Source organism: Crotalus tigris, unplaced genomic scaffold, assembly GCF_016545835.1.
Source record: "Crotalus tigris isolate CLP2741 ecotype Arizona unplaced genomic scaffold, ASM1654583v1 scf7180000024282.1769268, whole genome shotgun sequence".
NCBI classification, from domain to species: Eukaryota; Metazoa; Chordata; class Lepidosauria; order Squamata; family Viperidae; genus Crotalus; species Crotalus tigris.
The window spans coordinates 84,448-102,778 of record NW_024100454.1 but is presented as its reverse complement, the minus strand read 5'-3'; the positions used below and the strand labels follow the sequence as shown (position 1 = coordinate 102,778).

The 18,331-nt window shown below is 35.7% G+C and overlaps 1 protein-coding gene across 6 annotated transcripts in view; it reads left to right on the top strand.

Moving 5' to 3' along the window:
- MYLK (myosin light chain kinase) overlaps positions 1-18,331 on the top strand; it is an 82,335-nt gene that overhangs the window by 23,368 nt on the left and 40,636 nt on the right. For 5 of the 6 annotated variants that reach the window (XM_039323788.1, XM_039323791.1, XM_039323792.1 and 2 more), the window contains one exon: positions 14,789-14,958. In XM_039323788.1, coding sequence (XP_039179722.1) covers positions 14,789-14,958 — 170 coding nt within the window. Of the gene's footprint in view, positions 1-5,053; positions 5,239-14,788; positions 14,959-18,331 lie in introns of those variants that run through there. The other variant, XM_039323789.1, reaches the window with a different exon arrangement.

Here is an 18,331-nt window from a genome sequence, read left to right as displayed (position 1 = left end):
AGAAAAAAAGTGTGGATATATGGGGTTTGCTGAACTGGAAGCACTGTGTTCTATAACTGGGAACTAAACAATTTTTATTGAGACCATTTTATTAAAACTAAAATACATTCTTTAAAATCAACATTAAAATATGATTTTTTGCTTTTTCAGTGTACTGTCAGGAATAAATTAAGGCAATTAATCTATAGCTTCTAACATATGTGTTCTCTGAAGTTAATGTATCATTGACATTTCTGACTGGACTAGATAGAGGCAACATCTGTTGAAGAGCCTTCATTATTCCTGTTTCAGGCTTTCTGTATGCCCACTATTACATTAAGAGAGGACTTTGTAATTCCTTCTTTATGTCCATAGATATGACACATACTGTCTTCTCTGCTTTTTAAAGTTAGCGTGGAAGAAAAGCAGCATAGTAGAAAAATGGATGATCCCCCTCACAAACACATACTCCCCAGTTTAATGAAAGGAACAGTCTACTGTAAATCTTTGCCATTTTAAAATATTTTATTTCATCACTGATATCTTTATAAATGGGGATGCCTGTTGCAATCAATATTACCTTAGGTTATGAATGTTTTTGTAATTTGAAGTACAACTTTGGGAGTACTTAGCCTCTTTGGCTAACGTGATCAACATTATATTCTTGTTGTGATTTTAAGAAAGATTTTGTTTAATTATCTGCACGCAGTTTTAAAATGTTGGGTGCAAAGGCAGAAGTTACTTGAACAATATGTAAATAGATTTGTATGGGAATTTAACAGATGTGGTGCTATCGGGGATATTTGGAGGATTTCTTGCTTGTCTCATTTGACCATTGTAATAAAAGTGGCTTGTCTAATGAATGACATGTTCCACCGGAAGTATATCATGCAGAACTCTGCTGGCATTCTTTCTGGGTTTTGATCCTTTCTGACTGAGCTGCTTGATTGTTTTGGGGTTGGAAATTATAAGAAAATTCTATCAAGGTAGTTCTTTCAGTAGGCCCATTGCAATCTCACAGTTCAAAGGACTTAATTTTAAAGAAACTAACTAAGAATTAGCTGCTTTTGGACAAACATGCTTTCTAGTGTTCCTTCATGAATTACTGCGTACATGACCTCACTGAAGTTATTTAAGTTGCATGTCAATAGTTGCAGAGAGGCAGCTTTATTTCTCGTATGTCGTTCATCTAACTATAATTATTTTAGAGCAAATATTCTGTAGTTAGTTTAAAAAGTATCATTGAGTAACAATATTAGAAGGTCGACTATTTACCTCTATTTGCACATGGCTCAGCAAGTGGTCACTGTCTGTGTTCATACCTTGTATTTAGGATTATTGGATTTTGGCTGCTGAATTCTGGATGACAAATAGATGGCAATAAAGAGTACAAATTTTCTGTATTCTACTGCTGCCACCTAGTGGTCATCTGGGTTTCCAGCCCAGATCTGGTAACCCTAATAGTCATGCTAAACCCTAAAATAAGGCTTACAAATTGCAATGTGCTAGGTCAGTAAACAAATTATTAATAGCTAACTAAATGGGTATGATGTAAGTAAATTTTTAGAAGTACTGAACACTAGAATAGTAAAAGGCTTAAAGCCTTTTGATTTATCTTGGTGTAAGAGGAAAAGCAGAGCAACAAGGATTGATATATCTTCTCCTGCTCACCAGAGATCAAGCCTGAGAAACTTTTAATCGAGATTCTATGGAGATTTTCAGCAGTCTCAGCCAACATTATGGAGATTATTATGGTTCATCAACAGTCGATCAGATGTTCAGAGTGGATTTGGCATTTTGAGTACTTCCCATATTATTGTTGTTGTTATTGTTATTTTTGTATTAGTAGATTTGGAACAGCTGATTGGCGCGGAGAAACGGCGGGGAGTTTAAAACCTGCCTTTGCTTCCCTTGCCTTGCTGACACATCAGTTTGTTTACCAGGGTCAGAAGGCTGCTGCTGTGAACTGACTATGCATGCTCATCCTGCCGGATGCTGGTTAGGTGGGTGGGGCCGGCTGGGAGGCGTCTCCCAGTGCTGACTTTTTTTGCTGTAAGCTTGGAAGTCACATGCCAGAGCGTCTTATACAAGGATGTGTCTTATAGAAGGAAAAATACAGTACTTTGGAGTTTACATGAATGCAAGTAGTGCACCACTTATTGTATGTTATTCATTAAACCCTATATAGCAATTCCATTGACCAATGACTATTTGCAGTGATGAAAAAGTAACTTTGTGCTCAGTCCTTATATTTATGATCTTCACAGGTCTGTAAAGCAAAGGAAAGTTGAAGTAAGATCAGTCACGGTTTCACTTAATGACCACTTCTCTTAATGGCCATGTTTCCAATCCCAATTGTACTGGCTAAATGAGGATTACCCATATGTCTTTTTCCATGTAAACTTGAAACAAGATGCCACGGCTTTAAGGAGTTGATTCATAACATGATTCTTAAATTTCATAACTTTTTTCTGAAGCTCGAAAAGATAGGCTTATTTAATGAATAGCAGAGAGCTGCTGCTATTCTAAAGCACTTCTGCCAAACTATTTTTAACATTTGCACAGCTCTGATAGTAAAATAGTTGCTTCTGATAATATATACATTGACTATTATATGTTTGGTGATTGTAATCCATCTAGCCTGAAAAAGTTGTATTAAGCATAATGTTAATACTGGTAAAATAATTTAGAAACTAACTTATTTTCAGAGGAGTGTCATATCAGCCCTTTTAGAATTCGTTCTGCTGGATGCACTATGCACCCAATATCTTTTAACATGGATTTTTACAATACTTTGATAAGCAATAAAAATATTGAGAGTCCTTGCTATTCTCTGAGATGGGTTGTTTGCAGATGTTTCATTACTCAACTAGATAACATCATCAGTGTAAATGAATGTGAGTTTTGCTCCCTGTTTATATACAGAAGCTTGCCCTGCCAGTATTTGTGTAGGTGTGGTTTTCTCCTGATAGTTCCTTGATTAGGGTACTGTTTTCTGCTTAATTGTTAGTCTAGTGTTAATCCTTGCTATCTGGGTGTAGGCTGCAAATAGATGGTCCAACCACCCAGTATCTACCACAAAACACAATATCCCTCAGAAAGATCTCATCCAGACTATAGACAATTCTAATCTGTTTTAGAAGCAGCATTTAAAATAACAGGACTTGTCACAGAGGTTCAGGAAAAGATAAGGCAGACAATCATACCACAGATTAGAAGAATGCAGAATCAGAGTCAAAGCAGATGACAGAGCAGCCCTCAAAAAATTTAAGAACCAATAAATCAGATATCCATGGGAATCAATATTCTGAGAACTCAAAGCAGAGACCACAATGCAGCATCTACAAACTACAACACTCTCACACATGCAGCCAGAAGCATGGATCTGGTATGTAGACAATACCTTTATCATAATAAAAAGGGAGCAATTAGAGAAGATGCATGAAACAATGAACAATAACTTCAGAGCAATAATATTCACAAGGGGAGAAGAAAACAACCACACATTAATCTTCCTGGAGCTCCTAATTAATAGAGGAAATGGCAGTAAATTGGAAATGCAAGTGTGTTGAAAAACCCACCCTAACCGAGTGCTCCATTATCAAAGTATCAATCAACCTTCTCAGGAGGTGTGTGAGAACATTATTCAGACGAGGACAAATGCACTGCAGTAACTCAGAACATGAGAAAAAGAACAGAGACCATCTATGAAGTACAATATCTTCCAACAAAATTGATACCTACACAGCTTTATTTAAAAAGTGCCTTACAACTCAACCCACCACAGCACAACCAAGATGTAAGCTATGTAAAGAGCAACACTATATACATAAAATCTCAAAAACATTCAGTAGATTATTGCATACAGCATCACCACGGCACACAGACCAAATTAAACTCTCCAAAACATTTTAAGTGACTCAAAAGACCCAGTAGTCCAAGAAGAAAAACAGGAGCAATTTACAACATGTAATGTAAAAGTGCACCTGTGAACACCAACTAGTAATCCAAAATGTGAAAACTTAATTTCACAACACATGGACAAACATAGTTTCAACTGAAAAATTGTGAGAGTTATGAAAAAAACTAAATCTAAAAACACTAGAGAATTCCTGGAAGCTTGGATCAGCATCAACAGACACATAGATAATAAAAATAGTAAAGGAAAACAAAAAGACCACAATACATCCTCTCTAACAGCCAACATCTCACCCCACCAATACTGGCAAGGGAAAGAGCATACCTCACAGCATTTTCACTGTTGATGTTACTTAGTCAGATAATGAATCATCTTCAAACAATCAATCAAGCTCAGAGTCAGCTCTGAGTAACATATATTCTGTTCTATTGCGGAATAGGAAGGAAGATTTTATTGCAAACTATGCAAACTTAGAGTGAGTAGAATAATGACAGGCAAGAAACCAAATTTCACTCGCTAAGTTCACACAGCATATACTGAAGTACCAATTATCCAATCACATTTTAGTCAAGTATGTTGTTTGTGTGTGTGTGTATTTCCCCCCCCCAGTTTATTATCTAAACTCAGAAAATGAGATTGAACAAGCCAGACTAAGTGAATGATAAATTGTTTTACAAACACTGAGGAATGATAATCCAGTCTTTCTTCCTTACAATCCAATTCTAGAAAGATGGTGATAAATAGAAAAATGTTGGATTGAAAACTGAGACACAAATAAAAACTTGACCAGGAAGAAGTTTATTTAATTTAATTACAAAAATTAAAAACTTGAGGAAATGTGTTGATATTTTCTTTATTTAAAAGATTGTTAGAACAGAAGGAAAAAATTGCTTCTGTTTTCCACTGTGGAAAAGACAGCAGCAATGATCTTTCAAGTATACATGGTTATGCTTAAGTTACATATTAAACATATCCTGTTGATAAGAAGAGCTCAGCTATTTAAGAACTTCTTAGCTTAGGGGAGTGGAATCTTTTTGAGGAGTTGGAAGCAACCTAGCCAAGATGCCTGAGCAGTAGTTTGGATCTTCATTTTTCACAGAGCATGGATTGGGTTTTTTTTTTTTTTTTTTTTTTTGCAGGGTTATGGTGGTATAAAGCTAGAAAGAATTAGTTTTTCTGAAAATCTCTTATATTTTTTGTGAAAACGAGTTTGATTTTTGTGTATTTTCACATATGTGAATATTTTTCAGAAGTTGCAAATAAATAAGATTAATCCAAGAAAGAAGATGTTGGTATGACTCCACTATTTGAAATGGATTTTAGGCTGGGAGCCAAAGAAGGTATACTTTATTGTTTCCTGATGATTCAGTTAATGGGTTTGAAGGTCATGGAAAGGTGTAATCTGCATTATCATGGTTTATTAGAGAAACCAAACAATATAGTAAGCTATAAATCATAATTCACAACATTATAAAGTCTGCCTATTTGACGGTTTTCATCAGTATCTTGGAAGACCAACAAAGAATTAAAACTGGTTAAATTCAGCAATGCCAAATCTTCATAAAATATTTAAAGAAAACCAGTTTTATGAAATAGAGAAGGCAGAAGAAACAGTTTGGTTTTTTTGTATAATATAGTATACTCAATCTTGCCATGGGGGTCTCTCCAAGTGAATCTAATGTACTGGAAGATACAGAAAGAAGTATTATTTTTAAACAAACAAAATGAGACCCAGATGTTTTGTATCTGCAGGTGGCCTGTGAACAAGGGATTTGTGTACATTTACCCTGTGCGTAAATTCTTTGAAATAAGGGATTAAAACATTAACATGTTTGATGCCTTATTTCAAAGAGAATTTGGTTTTCTGCATAGTGGGACAGATTTTATTCCAGAAACAAAGAAGAAAGCTAAGATGGAATTTGGAATTTGTCCAAACAAATGTTATAGGCCATGCTGGACAAATCAGTTAAGGCTTTGTTGGCACGCCTAGAGCAAAAGTGGGTAGAGCCAAAGATTTGGGATTTATTTATTAGGGCTATCTCCAGTTATGGAATATGATTGGAAATGACAGGTTTGACTTATTTCAGTACTTCTGGGCCTTTTAACTGTCTGATAAAAAAAGTATTTTGATGAAAGAAGCTGCCTATGCAAACATTTTTTCTCTTTACATACCTATTAAAGAAAAAGGGTTTTTTTGTATATCTGATCTGGAAATTCTGTAATATGATGGATTCCTTCTTGGCATCAGAAGTATTTCATTGTAATCAGAATTATTTCCATTTGTGACTACGGAAGTATACAGAAAACATTTTCTGCCTTTTTTATTTGTGCATGAGGAAACCTCTCAGTTCAATTAGTCTTAGTCTGATTCTACATTTTATGCTTTTTATAATTTTTAAAATATGCTTAGCTTTTAGTATTTTATACATGAGAATGTAAACACTCCAATGCTCATTTCATTTATTATAGCAATTTGTATAATTTTTGAGGATTGTTTTTGGAACCAGGCAGGTAATTCATAATTTACAGTGCTTGTTTTCAGTGCCTTTCCTAGTTTTGTACTCTATTTCTAGTCATCGGGACATTTTAAGTATTAAATTTTGCAATATTGAGTGTTATCATTGCCTAAATGAAATTTGGGAGTTTTGGGTGAAGAAGTTCTTCTAATAGCTTCATAAGAGAGTGTTGTTTGTATTATCGAAATACATTCTTGCCCTGACAAATTTCTACTGTATGTACCACAGGGGTATTGTGTTTGTCTCAGCTTTCCCTATAATCAAATGATTTACAGAGTATCAGAATATAGATTTATACTTGGGCTCATAAAACCTCAAAGGAAAAGGAAAATCCCATCTTTAAAAAACTTTTCTCTTTAACTTTTTATGGTAGAGCCGTAAAAGTCCTCGTTGACTTGCTGCTTTCGGTTACTCACATTCTGTTAACTTTACCCAAATACTTTCAAGATTCTCTCAGGAGCAGACAGCTATTACCAGGACATAACCAGGCCTAATGATGACTGAACCCAAGAATTCTCCAGTGATTAATTCTCTGTTTTTATGTCTCATTACTTCTATTTATTCCCATCCATTCTCACTATTCCTCCTTGGTTAGAAAACAGTTTTGAAATATATGAGGAATCTAATGTATGCTGCTAATGACCATGTTCAATATGCAGAAAGTATGCTTTTATAATCTTTGATAGAGACTGCTTTCTTTTAATTGGGAATAATGGGTCTCTCAGACACAGAATTTTTATTTGGAAAGAAAATAATCTCTGAACAATTTTAATTGGACGTGCAATCACAAAAACTCAGGCATTACAGATAGTCCTCGACTTAAAACGGTTCATTTATTGACCGTTCGAAGTTATAACAACACTGAAAAAAAGTGACATGACCAATTTTTACACTTATGATCATTGTAGCATCCCCATGGTCATATGATCAAAATTCAGATACTTGGCAACTGACTCATATTTATGACGGTTGCACTGTCCCGGGGTCACGTGATCCCCTTTTGTGACCTTGTGACAAGCAAAGTCAAATGGTGAGGCCAGATTCACTTAATAGCTGTGGTACTAATTTAACAACTGCAGTGATTCACTTAACAATTGTAGCAAGAAAAGTCATAAAATGGGACAAAACGCACTTAACAAATGTCTTACTTAGCAACAGAAATTTTGGGCTCAATTGTGGTCATCAGCCAGGTAGTCTTTTTATTTATTTATTTACAACATCAGCATGTGGAAAACCACAGTTATAGTTATTTCATAAATGATAAATTTTGTCCATTACAGAGATTTAAAAGGAAACTGCATTCAGCAGCAATCTAGTAAAGCTGCAAATTATATATATGATATTTTATGTAACAGTGTTCAAATATCTAAGGGCTGCCACCATGAAGAGAGGGGTCAATCTATTCTCCAAAGAACCTGAAAGCAGGGCAAGAAGGAATGGATGGAAACTAATCAAGGAAAGATCCAATCTAGAATCAAGGAGGAATTAGAACAACTAGTTCTAATTGTTGGAGCAATTAATTAATGGAATGATTTGTGTCCAGAAGTTGTGGGTATTCCCAATACTGGAGGTTTTTAAGAATAGATTGGATAATCATTTTTCTGAAATGGTATAGAGCAGGGGTGTCAAACTGGCGGCCCACGGGCTGGTTTCATCATATCGGACCGCACCCACCCCATTGCCGGCAACAGCAAAAAAGCCCCGATATGTTGCGCGATGTCACGTGACATCGCGAGTTTGACATGTCTGGTATAGAGTTTCCTGCCTAAGCAGCAGGTTGGGCTAGAAAACCTCCAAGGTCTCTATTTCCAATCCTGTTATTCTGTGTGCACCTTTTTTTATCAGTACAAAGCTAACCTTAAGTCTTGTCCAATATTCAAATTTATTTATTTATGAGACTTATATACCACTTTAAGTGCAAGCACTCTCTAATCTCAAAAGAAGAAACCTATTCATGTTGTTCCTCAACAGTCCGCCTCTCACATCTATCCTATAGTGTTAGTGGAAACATCTGGATTAGTTTTTGTTGCTTAAAGCCCATTAGGAAGTTGTGCTTTACTAAAATCCTGACCATTCATGAAAATAACGTTTAGCAGCCGGAAGGAGAATGAAAAATATAAAACAGATTTAAAATTTTGTTGGTGGAAAGGGAGGAGTAACAATTAGTTCCATAAAGTTTTTAAAAGTAAACATCTTATACAACTTAATTTATTGAAATAGAGACATTGAATGGAAATACATAATGGCATTTTGCTACACAAAATAAATTAATTGATGGAAGTCTACCAGCTAGCTTAATCCTAAAATTTATTCTGAATGCATTCTTATCAATTGCACAACACTGTATTTATGGAAGTATTGTTCTGTGCTGCATTTTCAGAAGTTTTGGTTCATCGTTTTTAGAAAACCTTTTTGCATTTTTCTCTCTTTCTCTTTAGGAATAAAATAAGTTTACAACAAATAGGTTGTGCTGATGGGGATTTGTTTTCTCACCAAAGGAAATGCTTGCTCTATCTTCTTCTTCCCAGCTCCTGCTTGGTGTTTCATGCATCACTTAAAAACATCTTCCCACACAGTCCCTCAGCCTTTCCAATTCAATAGCCTGCTGCTGTGATCTTTTCTGTTGGGAAAAGCATACAGATTCAGTTTGCCTGCAATGCTGCTTTCACCAAAATTGTTAAAATATTGTCTTCAGAAGGTCTGCTCTGATAAAGGAGTTTCACCAACAACCTTGGAATTTTCTGGAAATCCTCAGTCCATATATTGTACCAATCAAATGTGATCTTGTTTAATTTCTGGAATTTGGCTCAGAAATAGGTGATACTCTCTGCTGAAGCCAAAATAATAAAATCTAGATTAAATACTTTCTTCCCATTAAGGCAAGGTATTTATATCCAGAACCTATGTACAACCCATTTCATACAGATATTTCATGTATCTGGGTCCGTGATGACTATTTCTTTGTACTAACCACCCCTACATTGATGCATGGTGCTATATAACACCAATCATACTTACACAAACAACTTTCTCCATTATAAAACAAGCACAAAGACAAACAAACAAACAAATAAATAAAACATAGATTTTATTATGCTGAGCTGTACTTCCTATAAAGCAGATCTCCAGATTATATGAAAGGGTGTTAGAAATATTCAAGATAAAATCCTGGAAAGGAAATACTGTACATATGACCATTTAAAAGTAAAAACAGAGTAACAGCAGTCAGATTTATTGTTGCTCCCATTTTTACTGATTCCTCTAGAAAAATTGTTTGTTAGAACTGAGATTGGCTATTACAAATATATACTATTCTTTGTAACTTATTTTTGAGTGTTTCCAAAACTTTCTATAGCAATATTTTAAGAATAAAAGAATACTGAATATAACTAGGGAGTTCCTTTCTTGCATATGCTCACCCAAAGCTGTTAAACTGATAATGAAAATCCCATGAACAAGGAACAGTAAAGAAGAACAGTAAAGAAGAGAAATTAAACTACCTTTTAAACAGAGTTTTAAAAGATGGTGCAGATTATTCTTATCAGTAGCTCAGTATCTCACCCAGTATATTTAAATTTGCTATTAATTTAAGTATTGTTTATGTATTTATGTGGTTTTCTTCATTATAGTAGCACCCCATCTTTCTCTTTAATTACACAAACACAATAACACAATTTACAATAAACAGTGTATAGCTCATAATATACTAAATAGTGAAAGTATGATACAAAAGAAAAAGTGGGATTCAGATATTGTACAAAAACAGACAAAATCATATCAAACAAAACCCTCTTAATCCAAGATGTGGGAGAACAACCAGGTCTTCAAGATTCATAGGTGGGAGACACATAAAATTTCAAGGTGATCTCAGTCCAAAAGGTAGGTGCCCCAAAAGAGAAGGCATACTTTCGGCATCCCAACAAATAGCACTGCTTAATTGAAGGAATTTGGAACACATCAATTTTGTTGGCTTATAGTGACTGGGCAGATATCAGGGTCCCTTACATAGCCTTGACCTGTGCCATGTTGGGCTATATAAGTGCTAACCAGTACCTCAAGTCATACCTGGAAGATACTAGCCAGTAGTTTAGTTCTCAAAGCACAGATGTCACATGGTCATATTAAGGTATGCCCATCACTGCCTGCAGTGCTGCATTCTAAACCATCCAAGTAGATTTCAAAGGTACCCCCGTGTGCATCATATTGCAGTAGTCAAGCTATGATGTGACTAGGGCAGGGTTAGGCAACCTTGGCTCTTTTATGACTCATGGACTTCAACTCCCAGAATTCCTGAGCCAGCTACCCCTGGACTAGGGCATCAGTGACTTAATGAAGTAACTGCTATGAATACCATGTGGTTTTACACAATCATGAATTGTATTGTATGATACAACAACCATGATGCAAACTTAATGTGACTTAGGTCTAGGCCAGGGGTAGGCAACCTTGGCTCTTTTATGACTCATGGACTTCAACTCCCAGAATTCCTGAGCCAGCTGGCTCAGGAATTCCGGGAGTTGAAGTCCATGAGTCATAAAAGAGCCGAGGTTGCTTACCCCTGGTCTAGGCTCCTAAAAGTGTCATTGTTGTTACCAGACACATTTCCAGATATTATTGCCACAGTTGTCCACTAGGGATCATTGTTGCTTGTTATTGGAATGGTCTGTTAGACAACTTCATTTGTCAAAAATATAAGAAACAAAGCCATTCCAATATGAGCCATGGACATTGTGTAAACAGAGTGAGAGCCAATATTGTACTTATACTTTCTGCAGAAAAAACTGGAAGCTTTTTTCCCCTCTGTCTTTTGATTCTTTTTTCACTTTTTCATCCTTCCTTCCTTCCTTCCTTCCTTCCTTCCTTCCTTCCTTCCTTCCTTCCTTCCTTCCTTCCTTCCTTCATTAGTTTGTGTTAGTTTTTATATTCTTTGCAAGACCTTTAATAAAATCTATTTTAAAAATGGACAAAAAAATACCCATAGAAAATTCAGCTGCCTGCTGGACATTGTATAACTTATATTGGAGGACGAAAACCTTGAAAAAAATCTTGAGTTCCACTAAACTTTCTAGTAGAAATCCTAGAGAATAAAACAAGAAGGCTGGAGGAGCTGGAACAGAGGACTTGACCCATTTTCTGTAACATTTGAATAACAACATTACCCAAGCTAGTAACAATATTCACTTGTTGCTAATGTTGAAATAAGATATCAGCAACCTATTCAGCTGTCAATGGAGTTTCCCATTAGACAATTGGCATAGTCTAGACTAGAGCATGAAACTAGGCAACCTCTTTAGTAAAGGGAAACACCAAGTTTCCAAGATTAACGTCAGTCGTCTCTCACATAGATCATTTTTAAATAGACTTAATATCAAGAAATTTGGGATAAAGCTACAGAGAGCTAAAATAGTATTTTTTGCATGTCAGGTACGATTATACAGGGAAAGAGAAAAACACATGTCAGGAGTATTAATTTTTTTTAATAAGAAAATAATTTTGAGGCTGGTATTTGTATGACAGAAGAACAAGCCTTATTTAGGAAACAACTTGATATTGGAAAACCATGAGTTAAATGCCTTATGTCTCTCCATTGCTAAAACAGTGTGCCTTCCCTGCCTTGGAAAGAGACTGAATCTCAACAGGTAAATTATCTGAATGGCTCAGGCCAGACTCAGAAGAGAAAGAGGACTGAACTGGGAGAGGAAGGAAGTGATGAAACCCCAAGAATATCAGTTTAAACCATTTTGATACCTAAGACATATCTAGTTTTGAGAAAGTCATTTATAATGGGGGAAAAAATGACAGAGAGAGGTTGACTATTCTTTCTCCAGTGATGGAGTTCCAAACTCAGTAGGATCACTCATGACTGCTTTTTCTAAACCAAAAGATGAGGAATCCCAGGAGTAGTATTCAGAGGGCTGTTAACATAACATCTAATTTAGCTATGCTAAATATATCTATCCATATGTTTTGTTCTTGACAAAAAAGTATAAACGTTGGGCCTCTTATGAAGTAATGAAATAAAACCTGCTTTGGAATAAATGACTTGAATCCATTAGTCATCCTTAATTAATTCTTGTTTCACTGATGAGTAATTACACTTGTAATACTAGTGACTGTTGTGAGTTGTGAGTAATAAATGGTGTAATAGACTTGTTAGGGTTGGCAGAACTTCAGGAAAACTTAATGTGGCATGTTTTCTTCACTCTCATCCCCTTACATGTAAAACTATGAGGATTTGTATTTTCCATCCTTCATAAAGCAGTGCATTACTGATTTCAGGTATTTTATCTTTTAAGATATTTTGTCCATTCAGGGTCTTAAGACATTATGCATTTATTACTGGGATATAGGTTCATAGATGATGTATCCTGTTCAGGCATGCACATTGCTTTTGTGCTGTTGTTTTTAATTAACGTAAGATGAGTGAAAGGAAGCAATCTCTTACTTAGAATATAATGGTGTCATGGAAAACTGGAAATTGAATCCTGTTGTCTTTTTCATCCTTGCCAATAGGCTCTAAGGCAGATGTTCTATTCAATTTTTTTAACATCCAACTTTATGTTTGTCCTGCCCCTAATATCTCCTATGTAATAGTTTGCATGAAATATCTTTAATTACAGAAATGTAATATTCCTATATGCCAGCAGCATGGAGAAAAGCCTGAAGACTTATAGCAGTGTAACTGTATGAAGGTATCATTAATTCAGGTAGATGCAGAAGGTAACATTAATCACACAAAAAAGCTAGTCTTCTGATCCTGTGATTTGGCAGGCTGGCATTGGTTTCGTACATGGTGACTAATGGAAGCCCCTCTCCAGTTTAGTAAAATAAACATGGATTGCCCAGTTTACAAGATAGTCCCATCATTTGACCCAATTAATGTAATCCAGGTTTAATTTATCAGAGAATTAAAAAGGAACAATTGCTTGAATAAAGAAGTATGTCCCTATTAAACAATATTTTACTCCTTATAACGAACACTTCTCTTAATCAGCCGAGAGTTACCTAGAATTACCTGTTAGTCATGTTAGGAATGTTCTGTTGTTTACTTTTGTATTGATGAAGGAAGATAAATAATTAACTTTAACCTCCTGTTAATTGTAGCATATCTAATCTCATCAAAAGTTCACTGGTTTTCTTTCTTACGTTACAGTAAATGAAGCATTTTCTCAAACATTTAAAGAGTTGCTGGGCATTTACTTTTAATAAATATCAGAGCATGAATTGCCAAAGAGTATACAGCTAAGTCACAGTTAATACAAGTTCAAATAATGCAATATTCAATTTAGTGCAAATTGTAAATTGATAGCAGGTTGTGTTTAATGCAACTAAACATACAGTTAATGTGAGGCTAGTATATATGCAGTTGTGGTTGGGATTTTAGACACTGCTAATTTTGTGTGCAAAAAGGAGAAAAAAAAGATTCCAGTTATCCCCTGGCCACATGGTGACAGTGTGAACATGGCTGCCATTTTCTCCCACTCACTCATGGACAGGAACAAAACGGCACCCACTAGACAAATTGCTTCATTGTTCTGGCTTAATGAGGTCTGTACAATGCTGCAAATCTTCTGCAGTGATGTACAGACCTTGCTAAGGCAGATCTTGCTAAGACAGCAGAATGAAGCAGTTTGTCCCAGGGTCATGGAATGGCAACCTGAATGTGGCTGCCATTTGTTGGTAGTACAAAATGGTAGCTACTTCTGGAACTGCATCATGTGGCTGCACAGAAAAGCCATTCATTCCAGGACTGTGGAAGGCCTTGTAGCCCTTCAAAAAGTAAATGAGGGGAGGTTGTTTGGCCCAGTTGGCTGAGAATCGAGCCTAAGGCTGGAGAGACCCAGTGGGAGTGGAAAAAGGTCTGTGGGGAGCCAAGGGGCAGGAATTGGCATGGCGGCGCCTTTGGAAGGACCATGTCAGGCGGGTCTTTGACTGTACTAGGCCTCCAAGGGCCTCTCCCACCCCTGAGGCACTTTATACTCCACTTAACAACCCGGGCATTAGTTTAACAATTCATTGGGGAAAGCAGGGGGTGGGGCTTTATTAGATGAAATGCTTTACTTAATGACTATTGTAACATGAAAATGTAATAGGCAGGTTCCATTATGGTCATATCTCAAAGACTACCTGTATCTTACTATTGGGCTTTTATCTAATCATAATTTAATGATTTCAGTTTCCACTTAAATAAATGGAACTTTATTTGTAAATATTTATGTTCATGGGTTTCTTCTCTGAAGAAAGTCCCATCCGATTCAGTGGGGTATACTTTTAACCACATCTGTAATAGTTTGCAGATTTAAGTGACTTCTAATAGTGCTTGTTAAGCTCATATTTGCATCCTCTTCTTTTTTTAAAAAAAATGTTTCTGAAGGTCTTAACATGGGGGATGTCAAACTGGTATCGACTCAGATCTCCAAAGCCACCTTGACTTTAAACCACTCTCCTCTAAGACCTCCAGCTTCAACAGAAGCACCAGCATTTATTCTACCTCCACGAAATATCCAGGTGCCAGTTGGAGGCACTGCAAAGTTTGAAGGACAGGTAAGCAGAGCTATACTATACAATAATGCAGTCTGTTCTCTAGTAGTCTGAACACAGTGGAGAAAGTGTGTTTCTGTGTATTTTATGTATGAGAGTCATCTGTGTGTGCAAGGGGAATGCTATATGTACTTTTATAGGTATTAAAAGTGATGTTGTTATTATTGTTATTATTATTTGCCTTTGGTTTAATGTTGACTCCTTGCAAATTCCTGAACTAGTTTCTGAAGTTTTCTTGGCAAGAAAAGTGGTTTGCCATTGCCTTCTTTTTAGGAATTTGAGAGAATGACTGGCCCAAAATCACCCAGCTGGCTTTTTGCCTATGGGCAGGACATATATTTCTATCACAGTGCCTTAATCGTTAACACTAAACTGATTCTTTTATTGTGAATTAATCATTATTAGTTCAGTTAATGTAAATTTCATTTTGATTCTGTCTGATTCTAACTTTTTTGCAAGGCATGGTTTCTGTTTTGTTTAGTTTTAGGTTATCTATTTTTCCTTTCTCATTTATGCAAAGTGGATTGTAAGACAACTCTATTATTTTGGCCTCAGCCATGTAACTTGAAGGCCTTATTTCAAAAGTGTTAGGATTTTGGTAGCAAACTTCACATTTCAATAAACAAAAACTTGGTACCTTTTCTGGATTTGTTTAAGCACCATCAGATGTTAACAAGATGTATATGGTTCTCTCACTTTTTTCTCAGTTATCTGGAGAGCCATAAATAGATAAGTTAAGATAGATTTTTGATACAGGCAGAAATTTCTTTGGCTGCTAATGTCATTTGCCTTCATTGTACAATATAAATATTACTAATATTAAAGTACCGGTATATTTGAATCAAAAACATTTTTACGAATAATGGCTAGACTATAAATTTCCTTTAAAGAACTTTTTCCGATGGAATTTATCTAATCAGAAAGAACAAGAACGTTGGCATTTCAAGACAGAAAATAAGGATGATATTATGATGATCTTGTATTTTAATTTTTAAAAGTATCTAATAAGAATACTTCAGTAAGAAAAGCTTTATTCTTTTCTAAATGTATAAAAAGCTTGTAAAGCACTTTGGATGAAAAAAATGATGGAGCTTTAGAAAATGACATAGATTCATAGCAAAGACTGTAAAGTAGAAAAAAATTAATTACATTTGGGGAAAAGCTCCACATCTTTCTGAACAAATTCACTTTTGTTTTAAGCTAAATTGAAAATATGTAGTGCTTCTTTCTAGGCTATACATAAAAATTGGCTATGGGAGTGCTAAAATGCAAAATGAACCATTGTGTTTATAAAGAAAAGTGCTTTGAATTCATAAAAATTAATTGAAGGTACATGTATGGAATAGGATGTAGTAGCCTTTCCCTATATATCCTCTTGTATAAAAATTGTAAAATTGGTGGGTGTAAAGTGCACTTCTTGAAATGCAAGTTTCTAGAAATAGTACTAAGTCTGAATGTGTTACAATTGGCCTGAGATGAATCTTTTCTGTCTCTAAAAAATTAACATCATGGTTAAAATTAAATACCAAGAGGAGATTTGCTAGAGGCTTTTAGTTTTTCTGAATTTTCCTGGACATGGTACCTAACTGTGAAGAAGGAAAAAACAAAATCTGGGTGCAGTATTTCAGGATGCAGGAAAGATTCTAACCTACCTCCAGAAACGGTGAATGCTCCAACACTGGAAGTTTTTAAGAAGGGACTGGACAACCATTGTCCGAAATGGTATAGGGTTTCCTACCTGAGCAGGGGGTTGGACTAGATGACCTCCAAGGTCCCTTCCAACATCATCATCATCATCATCATCATCATCATTATTATTACCCAGACTTTTGAGTGCAGTGGCTATGTAGAGTAGGAATTCAACTGGCATTTTAATTTGTACGTGCTCAAGCTTTGCCTGATTTCCAAACTTAGTTTTCTCTGAGGTCTAATTCCTATTTTATAGTGCAGAAGTGTTTTCTTGCTTTGTCCACACTTTCTGTGTTGAGGCCTAATCCTTTTCTTCACATCTAACATTCATCTGTGTTTACTGTAATGTATTCATGATAAGATTCTAAACACCATTTTAAACAGTTATTTGGGGAGGCCAATTTGCATCTTGCGTTTGTAAACTGGTACATGTCTTGAAAGCTTAATCTTCTCCAGACTGATCACCAGACATCAGATTCAGGGTGTCTTTTGTTTTTCAAATATTTATTATTTATTTATTTATTTATTTACAAATATTTATATGCCGCCCAATCCCAAAGGACTATAGCAGCAAGGTAGTGGCATTTTCCTTCCTTTTTACTTTTTCCTATAAACTCCTGTAACTTCTGGGTGCAGCAAAGACCAGCAAAAAGTATTAATTGATGATTTATCCTTAGTATTCTTGTAGAGAATAGTAATAAAAGACTCCACCCACAGTTATCAGTTAAAACTCCAATGTTCAAGAAATGTATCAAAGGCAGTTTAATCCAGTTGCTGATATTTTAGAGTATTCAGAGGTCCAGCCCCTGTGGAGATTGACTGTTTGACACTTTTGATATTACATTGTTTCTGCACATTAAAAAAAATATTGATTTATTCCTTTCTTCCAAATTAAAATACTTTAGCAATGTTGTGGGGGGGGAAAGCAAGCAGCAGGCCTTCCATATATGATGTTCTGGGTTTTTTAAGAGAATAGAATCTGTTGATACTGAAAATGCAGGAACCAGTGTGTACCTAATTATTCTCAGCTATTTTTCTTTTTCTATTTGGATACTATTACCCATTTTGGAGTCTAAATACATTATTTCAAAACTTTCTATAATTTATGCAATTCAGAGAGCAATGATTCTGAACTAGTTCTAATGTCTGCACAAAATAAACAATAGGATTTCAATTTTACCTCATTATCTCCCAATGTTAGCATAAATGATAAAACAGTGATTAGTCATTCTAAGACTGTGATGGCAAACTTATGACACATGTATCAAAGGTGACACACCACAACATTTTGGGTAACACGCCAGCATTCACAACACCCAGCAGCAGCTATTCTTGAAAGCACACCCTGTTCTTGCATGATTTTGGTTGTGTGTGGAGGTTGCAGAAGGACGGCTTTTGCAGGGCTTCTGGAGCCTCTGAAAATAATGCAAGAATGGGGCATGCTTTTGTGTGTTTTTCAGAAATTGCAAAAGTCGCATTCTCCAAAGCCACTTCAAGAATGAAGGCCTCATGTGACCTGGAACAACATTGGTTAGGCTGCAGAGGTCTAGCAACAGAAAGAGAACAGCATCTGAATATAGCAGTATGTGAACATAAGCAGTGTGTGGCAGATCCTGGGACTGCAAGGCAACCTTTTTGAGTGGCTGCGGTGATGTTAGGATCGAAGTTGAGGTCCAGCCTCTACTTC